We start from the raw sequence: 10400 nt of genomic DNA, 5'->3' as shown, positions 1-10400 counted from the left end.
AATTTTTACATATTGGTAAATTAAAATATTATCGATTTAAATAATGCATTGACAGCATAAAAACAGAAATGTTGTAACTATTAAGAAACGGGGAAAATATTTTTTTTTTCTTCCGCTTTTCACTCTTCGACTCCTTGTCTATTATAGGTAGATAGTGTAAGCCAACTCTGTTACAGGTAGATAATGTAAGCCAACTCTTTTAAGATTTAATTCATCGTGGATTATCGTAGATGATCCATATTTCAAATTTCAATTCCATATATAGTCAATTCTAGTGGCTGCCCAATTCTTTTCCTCAACTAAAAGTTTTTGCTTATTCAGTATGAGCTCTTCATAAAGGTTAGTGGGTCGTCTTGTTTGATATCACAACGAGTCGTATTAGATTAGAAATGCTGTTACTAAATTCAGTTACTCCATAGTGAAGAAAATTAGATTAGAAATTTTTTTATCTATCTTTGTGATCAACAAATGTTTACTCAAAATATGTAAAACCTTATCCAATCAATTAGCAATTAATGATATTTAGAGGTAATAAAATTGAGCCGGGCTTTAACATCATAAATCATGTCCGACTCCATTTAAAAATATCGGACTTTTACGAGCCTAGTTTAGATTTTTAACTAAACAGTTTATTTAGACTTGTTCAAATCTATCCACTTTTCGTGTCAGGCCATAGTTGATAGCCTCTGCATTTCATTATATTGGTTTTCTTACATAACATACAAAATGTTATAATTACTCGTATCAGCAATCTATAAAGGACTCTATAAATCTATTAGGTGACCAAATACATATACAACCATTGTATGTTATCCCTATATATAACACCAGTAGAAATTTGACAACTCTCGTCAAAAAAGGGGAGAAAATTAGGAGTTAAATATAAATTGAAGTTTAATAAGACTTAGATCTATTATTTTAGTCAATAAAAACATGACAAATTAAAATTATATATAGGGACCATATACAACAATTGTATGTGTAGCATTTACTTGTGACCAAATCCTAGTTTACACTTTACGCTCGTATTAGCTAAACATGCAAGTGATTACACTACTTTTCGTCTGACATAGATAATGTACAGTACACGTGTGTAAAATGGAAGACCTGGTGGGACCGGGAAGTTGGAAGTGAGACAAATTAAATCGATTCAATGAAAATGTTTTTTCTACTTGATTGATGTGGAACAAATGACGTGAACGAAAGACATCGATTAAAGATTAGAAGACCACTCATTGTGAAGAAAAAATCATTTTGGACTACCTCTTCTCATCAACTATACGAAAAGTGTGTGACAATAATTGTGTTCTGAATTAAAATCTCTGTATTACTTAATTGTATGTGATGAGAATTATTGGTTTGTACTCCTATTTATTGATAAACAACAATAATGAATTAATGATGGAGGTGACTCTTGAATTCGTCTGATAGTAAACTTTAATGAGCCTTATCAATCATAGAGGCTTTCAAGATAATAAGATAAGCTATGAAAACAATGTACAGAATATAATTTGGACAGCCCACCAATATGATTTTGTGTTGATTCAAAAATGAAATTAACGTGTTCACCCAAAAAAAATGAAATTAATGTTAACTATGGTGTGAGGCGGAAATTATTAGAAAGACAAATGTTTAAAAAAAAATAGATTTATAATAATTTAATATGTGGCGAAAAGATAAAGGAAAAAATATGAATATCTTTTATGACACTATGAATAACTTTGATAGTTATTCAAAGCTAAATAATTTATAAAATTTATTGGCCCAATATTAATCGATTTTTGTGCAAATTATCTATTTAGGCCCTTTGACAAGACTATAAGAAGCCCATGTGATAAGGTTGTAGTTAAAATATCTTCATACTGTTGTTCACTTCAACTTCTTAAATCCTATTCTCTTACTTCCAAGGAACTATCACACTTTTCATCCAACTTAATGCACTACTAGTTTAATTATGGAATCTACTCAAGATTTAGCGCAGCAAACCATAGGTAAGCTATTAACTACTTACTACTCAAGTACTCAATAATCAAGTTCATCACCTAAGGAGTGGCTGCTAGTTTAATTCATCAACTACTTTCTAGTTTCTTAGTCCTCCAGTTCTTTCTAAATTTAGTCAATCATAAAAAAAAAATTCTATTTCAACATATACGAGTATAGATTGTATGGTCTTTCAACTTCACCAAAAGAAATTCAAATTATAACCTTATAGTTTTCAAAAACTTATACCACCTTGTAAACCAAACGCTCTCTAAATAATAGTATGAGTACTGGAGTAGTATCCTAAGCAGTAAGTTAAAATTAGCTGCCGTAAATGATGGTCAATCATAACTTCTTCAAAAAGTATGTGGGTTTATATTCTCTCTTTGCCAAATTGAACTTTAATGGGTTTATAGACATGTGCACGTCTTGTTTTACTATGTAAAGCAACATATTTATTCAATATTCTACCTAAGAGATTAAAAAAACACTTCGAATGAATGATTTTCTCGACTATTTTTCTTTTTCATACATGGTAATATTTTATGTCTTATTATTTTATATTTTTAAGAGTTAAAGAGAAATCCCTTGCGAGTAGGGGGGAAATAGGGATCCCACTTGCTTGGGATGAGAATCGAACCCCTCTCACTGGGGTGGAAGGAGGGCCTCCAACTACTAGGTCAACCTTGATTCTCAATATTTGACGCCTTATGTCATCTAAGTTTTAGCATGTTGTTAGTTCTAATGCAACAATTGTTTTTTTGTAGGCACCAAAGAAGATGATGCTAGATCAAATTTAGCCTTGACAAACCTTAAACACTACAAAATGTGGCTTAGAATCATACCTTACATCCTATTTCTTCTCGTAGGCCAAACCACCGGAATTCTCTTAGGAAGGCTCTACTTTGACAAAGGTGGAAACAGTAAATGGATGGCCACTTTTGTACAAACAGCCGGTTTTCCCATCCTCATTCCCCTCAAGTTATTCCTAGTCTCCTCACCAACGTCTCTTCATCCCCCGGTTTATAAGCTCACCCTTCTCTACTTTGTTTACGGCCTTCTTGTGGCTGGTGATAATTTGATGTACTCTTATGGACTACTATACCTCCCTGTGTCTACGTATTCCTTGTTGTGTGCCTCCCAACTAGCCTTCAACGCGGTCACATCCTTCTTCATCAACGCGCAGAAGTTCACTGCCCTAGTGCTTAACTCGCTTGTAATCCTTACTATCTCCGCGTGTCTTATAGCTATCAATGCTGATAATGAAGCTAACACAAGCAATAATACCGGGAAGGGGAAATTTGCCTTAGGGTTTTTATGTACCCTTGGAGCTTCCGCGGCATTAGCTTTCAACGTGTCCGTGGCACAATATTCTTTCGAGAAGGTGATTAAGGACAACTCCCTAAACACCGTGGTATGTATGCAACTTTACCCTTTTATCGTCGCGACTTGTGTTTGTGTAATAGGGCTCTTTGGTAGCGGGGAATGGCATACACTGAACGAAGAGATGAGGAATTACAAAATGGGTGGTGTGTCCTATGTGCTAACATTAACTTTCACGGCTATAAGTTGGCAACTTGCTTCGTTGGGAATGTTAGGATTAATTTTTGAGGTTTCATCCCTTTTCTCTAATGTGATTGCCACCTTTAGTTTGCCCTTGGTTCCAATTTTCGCAGTTGTGTTCTTCCATGATAAGATGAATGGTGTGAAGGTGATTTCTATGATTCTTGCTATGTGGGGGTTCCTTTCTTATATATATCAGCATTACTTGGATGATATTGAAGCTAAAAAAGCAACAAAAGTAAAGCTTGATGCTAGCACAGAGTTATTCTGATACAGAGTATACACAATTTAGTTCATATGTTGTGATTTTTTATTTTTTTTTTTAACTTTTATATTAAAATGAACTTCCATCAGTTTACTATAACAATTGCGGTAACTTCAGCACTATCTCATGCATGTCTATAACCAATTGCTCATATGCGAGAACACACACACACATATATATATATATATATATATATATATATATATATATATATATATATATATATATATATACTCTTTAATTATTAATATTTAAAAACACAAATCACAAATTTTTCATATGACACATGTCATCACAAGTCACTACTCACCCATTACCCCATATGACACATGTCACCTTTCTAAATCTTTTTGTTTAAATCTTTATGCATTCTATAACTTGCAAATTCAATAAAGAAAATAAAGTGTTTTATTTCCGCCATAATAAAATCAAGTTGATCCAATTAATACACATCACATAAACATATGAATTATAATGAAAAAAAATGTCTTTTCAGCTCCTAGATTTAAAATATAACTTAAACTAATATGTCATTTCATATCCCACGATCTTTATGTATATATAACTAACTAAATTCCTTCATCTTCTTCTACAGTTCTACCCTCACTATTTTTTTTTTCTTTTTCTTTTAAGTTTTAGCAATGAAACAATTATTTCGTATTTTATATCAAAAATTTCAACTATTAAAAAGCATATCTACATTGAAATAACCAAGTAACAACCCGTGCATCGAACGGGTCAAAAGGCTAGTTATTTCTATAGTTATCAACCACATCAACAGCTTTTCATCATAATAATGTTTTTCCATAGTTACCAACCACATCGAGAGCATTAAAACATCAGATGAATATCACACCTGCTATTTAGAAGAGGGGGGAATTTATCTCACCGACTTTTATAATTAAACCTGATGTACATAACATATACGAAGTATATAACAAAAACAAAAATGAAAAAAATACATATCTTGAGAATTGGGGATGTGAATCACACTAGCAAGCACTAGCTCCGTATGCTTCCAAAAAACAGAGTGTGGCAAAGGAAGCTAACCGTCTCTTTGAGCTAACAAGTCATATTCATATCTGAAATACGTTGGAGTTCAGACAAATAATAGCATAATAAATCGAATATTTCTACGTCCTTTAGTTCCTCAAATTCTCAAAGAAAAATCTTTTACTCTAGCAGGAACAGCACAACATTATCACTATGATTACTTCAGAGAAGAGAGCAAAATCTTTCTAGAGTTCAAGGCCGAAAGTACAAAAAGGTACACAAAACTAAGTAGAATGCAACTTCCATGGAGATTTATGAGGTAAGGTCAGCAAGCACATCCACTTCCCTGGGACTGCGACTGGGGTGCACTAGACGTGGACTTGAGACTTACATCAACCATATCCTCTTGCTTCGTCGAAGAGAGTGTCTCCATTCCCGGTAATGCAGCAGCAATTTTCCTAAACAGCGCCTGCAATTTCATGTTATGTTAATATCATGGTATGCAATATCTTACTTTGCAGGGAGGCCGGAGAAGAAAAAATCACAATAATATGATGGCCCTGTCAGGTCAGGTCAGGCTTTCAAACATCAAAACACAATGTAATACTGCCACCTAAACACGGAAGCACATTTTCCTGTGCAATGCCAAACAAAGATATTGGAACTGAAGTAGCCTGGTTAAACGTAAATTCATTTAACCAAAGCACCAAAGAAAGTACAATAGCGATGAAAAGAAAAGGATCAAAGGACTATCAAGAGCTGACAGCACAAAAGCCAAATGGAGAGCATCAGAAATTAATGTGTGCTCTAATATTTGATTGATAAGAGCAACCAGCACATTGATAACAACAGCCAGAGTTCCATCAGATCAAGAGAGTTAATACTTGCTTAGGTGTTCTAATTTGAACACGTGAAGCAAAGCAAGAGATATGGAGAAAATCTGTATAGCAATAGGAACAGAAAACAACATTTGGCAATCATAAGGAAATCATTCAACAACTGACAAGGAGAATGTGAAAAGGGTAGGTTAGTCCCAAAGGCAAACACATCACCTAATAAAAACTTATTTCATACGGTCTCCAATTATGCTACAAATGCTCCAACCGAATGTCGCAGACATTGAGCTTTGACATCATCCAAAAGTGCAATTTAAGCAGAAGTTTAACAATCGTGACAAAAGTCTCATGAAAATATGGGTACAGTTGCTAAATGAGTTACTCTGGTCATCAGTTCACCCTAGAGTGCAGCTTAAGCAAAACTTAAGGTAAAGATGTACCTTTATGTTAAAGCCAGCTTTTGCACTAGTTTCAATAAACATGACATTGAGATCACGAGCTTTTGCTTCTCCTTCTTCTATGGAGACTTGCCTGTAAAGTGAAAAATAAATAAATAAAAACATTGAAACAACAACAATGGGTATGATACTATGATAGAACTACATTCAAGATTGAAAAAAGGAAATATAAAGGAAAATTAGCAGCACACACCAAGTCAAGTAACATTCTGGATAGCAACCTAATTTAAAAATACAGTTAATAAAATAATTTTGGGGATGGTACAACATTTGCGATTATAATCGATCTACCTCATTGGCCTTCGTGGATCCCCTTAAATAAAAGCTAATACTTGTATTTGCAATGTCAACTGCTTTTGTCAATTTTCATCTGAAAAAAACACATCAAGTGCCCAATTTGCATCTTCCTTATTTATACTCCTCCAGTCCTCCCTTTTACTCTACAAATTCCTCTACACTCCTTCCACCACACCAACCAGGCAACCGCCACTATTTTTCACTTCTTAAATTGCAAAGTGGCTTATCCGCTTATATTATACGAAGTAAGTGATTCCCGGCAAACTTTCCAAACAAAATTGAAAACATATGCTACAAATTACTCCATAATGATAAGCAATCTGATCTATGATTCACTATTGCCCTCAGCTCTAACCATCGTTACAAAGCATACAGACTTGACTTGATAACAATAAAGCAAGCAGTTATAAAGACGCTAAAACATTTTCGGCCATCATTCATGTATTATTAAACCATTTTCTCTTTCAGCTTGAAGATTTTGAATAAGGTTGTCAAATACTAATACAAGCATTTAGAACTTTATTCTTCACAGGAAATTCTGCACCTAAGATCCTTTGCAGAAATGCAAGTCAGGTATTTTTAGATCCAAATGGCTCACTAAAGGTGTGAATCAATATACAATCCCTATGTTCAAGAAAGAAAGATAAGACTGACTTTTCTAACCAGAGAAAAAATATATATTATGAACATTCCAACTATCCCAGATTTCCATTTACCATAAAGTCAAATCAAATTAAGTTTATGCACTCACCATGTCAGCAATTTAGCATCTGACCTGTCACTCAGATAGACCAACTTATTAATAGCTATGATTCAAATCTTTGGTACTGCAGCCTGAAGTCCTCATATTCACAAAAATTACCTAAGCATTGTGTGGGGAAACACTAGAGACTAAAGGAAAATCGGATCAATAAAATACAATAGTCTAACAGACAGCTTAGTCAGAATGTAATTTTAAGGAGCCACAATGACAGAAATACTCCCGTCGTCCCTTATTGTTTGCACCAATTACTTTAACAAACATATAGTTGAGTATAGGTAAAAATAATAAAAAGTTGATAATGTTTGTCCAAACCAATGTAACAGATTCCCCAAGACTGTAATTTTTCTTATACTCCATAGATCAAATAAATTTCATGGTCAAAATTGATGAACTTTGACACCAAAAAAGAAAATGGAGCAAACAAAAAGGGGAGGGAATAACAATCTCACATAGAACACATAAAATCAATCAATCAATCAATCAAAGCCTTAATCCCAAAAGTGGGGTCTCACATAGAACACATAGATTCATTTAAAAAATGTAAAACTTTTTTTCGTCATTTTACCTCTTATCCACAAGATCAGTCTTGTTTCCAACAAGGACAATAATGACATCACTACCCCTCTCAGTGCGGACTTCCTCAATCCACTTCGCAGTGTTAAGGAAGGATTGTCGGCCTGCACAAAGCACAATATGTAAATAGGCTAAACAATGGCTCAAAAATAAATATATTTTATGAAAGGTCAAACAGCATTACTTGCAACATCATATACAATGACTGCCACAGACGAATCCCTTATGTAACTTGGTATAAGACTCCTGAATCTCTCTTGCCCAGCAGTATCCCTGTACACAAAAAATAGTAAATCAATGGGATATTAGATAGTAAGCATACAGTGCAAGCTTCAACAGTCAATTTGAGGTTGAAGCTTACCACAACTGTAGTCGTACAGTACGATCTTCAAGATACATGGTCTTTGATAGAAAATCAATACCAATTGTAGCCTGAGAAACATCAGAAGAGTCACATAAGCCTTAACCACTGCCAAAAGGGAAAGGGGATGAGATCACAAGTAACAACAAAAATATGAAAGCAGTAATTTATAACAGCTGATGGGCATATAAAATTCATCACTGACTAACAAGCATTCCTCAGCCACACTTTCACGCCATTTAAAGCCACCAGGCATCTATTTCAATCCTTGCTGCTAGTCTAAGTCTAGCAATCAACTCAATTTATCTAAAGTGTGCCTATCTTGTCTCTTTGGTTTGATCCCCTATCTAAAAACTTCTCACCCTTCTAATTATACTGCCTCCTCGGACCCCTTTTTGTATCCAGCATTCATTACAAAGACCTTAAATCAAGAGCTCAAAAGAGGCAAAAGGTAATATATAACAAAACACCCTATACAATGATAGCTTCAACACTATGAAGGAAAGAGCAACTCTTCAATCCATGAAGCATCACATTTCAAAAGTCTTTTTGATGAGCCTAAATGCTCTTCCTCTTAACCTCTCTACCGTATTTTTTATACTTATAGCTGAACTCTTCCACTGACTTATGTTAAAGCATAATATTTCCTCCGTCACAAATAACTAGCTAGTAGCTACATAGTCCTTTTTGGACATCCTAATGAAATTGCCACATTCATCTGATGCAATACTTTTTCTCCAAAGTTGGTTCTGATATCCAACCACCCATTTTTTTCTCTCCACTTATTCATCACTTAAAAACCACATATAAAGTATATGTAACAGCTTTGGAACAGAAGGAGTATTTAAGTATTTGAATTGATCCATGTAAACATTCTTTTTTTGATTGATTTAAGTCAATGCACGCTTTAATCATTCTTATATTTTCAAGGTGCTACACTTGCATCAAATTCTAAGATAAGTCCTCTCTCCAACCCTTCTGCTACATTCTTGATTGAAGGAAAGACATGGACGAGACAAGCATGGATCCTAATCTCTAACAAAGTGGCATCATACAGCATACTTTCTTAAACTTCCTTCTAATCACTGTTTGCTTGCTTCCCACAGTGGTCCTTCTGCAAAACAAGGACTTGTAAAGTTGCAAATACCTTTATCCCGACTTTTGGCCATTATAAGAGTTCAACTTCAACCAATGACAAGAAAGCAATGTACTCATCTAGTCCCCTTTAAGAGTTGACAGAGAAAAGACCTCATTTTAGACATGTATCACATACAAACAGCAAGTGATCAGCACATTCGATCCAACTAATTCCTCCTAAAATATCATCAAACCGCTGCATTCGAATACAACCACAATGCGGTAACAATGCCAAAATTTCATCACAATTCTACAACTCATTCACTATAATCACTATATAGAGTGATCCTTTTGCTAATTTAACTCAGCTTTACAACAATTCTCTATCAAAATTACAGATCTAAATCCCACTCCATAAAACTATTTCAGAATCACAAAATTTCAAGATCACAATTCAAACACTAAAGAATCCTAATCAGATTCATATAATAAGATCACAATGAATTAAACCAGCAGAAAACAAAGAATCAATAAGATAAAACCCTAAAAACGATTAGATCCGTCAAAAACCTAACAATCATTCAAATCGTAAATTGATGATGATCAATAAACATTAAAAAGAAAGGAAAAAATCACCTGATAGGTATTATCGAACTTGTCATACATAAAACGAGTGATTATACTGGTTTTACCAACAGATTGATCTCCTAAGAAGACGAGCTTGTATTTTGCTAAAGCTGAAACTGGCGCCATTTTTGGGGATTTTGAAGGTGAATAAAAACACAATTTTCGCAAATCAAGATGAAATTCGATTGAATCGTTTAAGAAATTTGTTTGAATTTGAGATGAATCCCAGAAAAAATAAGATGGCGATTGGAAAATTGGAGTGTGGGAAATTTGTCGTTTCCGGGTTGGAGGGGAGGAGAGAGAAAGAGCTGCCGAAGTGAGGGAGAGACAGCAGTGAGTTAGGAAGCTAACCAGCCCGGCTAACGCCTCATAGTGGACTTTATTACGACATGTGAGAGTGCACCGATCATTATTTTATGCACCCGAGAACATGATTTGGGTCTCGAGTTTTTAAAAACTAAAATTTGATAATAAGTACTCGTATTTGATTTATTGATTAGGTTTTAACGGCCCATTTACTTCATCTTAAACTTGTTGAATTGAAAATAATTATACGGCTGAAATGAACTAAACAAGACCTAATTTCATATAAACTCATAGGTAAATG

At 34.2% G+C, this 10400-nt stretch overlaps 2 protein-coding genes across 3 annotated transcripts; one reads left to right on the top strand and one right to left on the bottom strand.

Annotated features, from left to right (window-relative positions):
• The first annotated feature begins 1843 nt into the window (after nucleotides 1-1843).
• Nucleotides 1844-3878, top strand: LOC145569368 (putative purine permease 11). Of its 2 annotated transcripts, none has more exons than XM_081628712.1 (2): nucleotides 1844-1991; nucleotides 2748-3878. In XM_081628712.1, exons 1-2 carry the CDS (start codon nucleotides 1955-1957, stop codon nucleotides 3812-3814), a joined length of 1104 nt encoding a protein of 367 aa, XP_081484838.1. In that variant the 5' UTR covers nucleotides 1844-1954; the 3' UTR covers nucleotides 3815-3878. The 2 variants fall into 2 exon arrangements, with proteins under 2 accessions (XP_081484838.1, XP_081484837.1); XM_081628711.1 differs by lacking the exon at nucleotides 1844-1991 and adding an exon at nucleotides 2009-2659.
• Nucleotides 3879-4782: 904 nt separating this feature from the next.
• On the bottom strand, nucleotides 4783-10163 carry LOC145567870 (ras-related protein RABH1b). Its single transcript, XM_081627282.1, has 6 exons — nucleotides 9803-10163; nucleotides 8090-8160; nucleotides 7913-8001; nucleotides 7721-7832; nucleotides 6078-6168; nucleotides 4783-5270 (listed from the first exon to the last, which is right to left on the bottom strand). Exons 1-6 carry the CDS (start codon nucleotides 9917-9919, stop codon nucleotides 5127-5129), a joined length of 624 nt encoding a protein of 207 aa, XP_081483408.1. The 5' UTR covers nucleotides 9920-10163; the 3' UTR covers nucleotides 4783-5126.
• Between the last annotated feature and the right edge of the window lie 237 nt (nucleotides 10164-10400).

The sequence above is a fragment of the Chenopodium album genome, chromosome 11 (genome assembly GCF_948465745.1).
Source record: "Chenopodium album chromosome 11, dcCheAlbu1.1, whole genome shotgun sequence".
In the NCBI taxonomy this organism is placed as follows: Eukaryota; Viridiplantae; Streptophyta; class Magnoliopsida; order Caryophyllales; family Amaranthaceae; genus Chenopodium; species Chenopodium album.
This window is presented reverse-complemented; position numbering and strand designations above follow the sequence as displayed.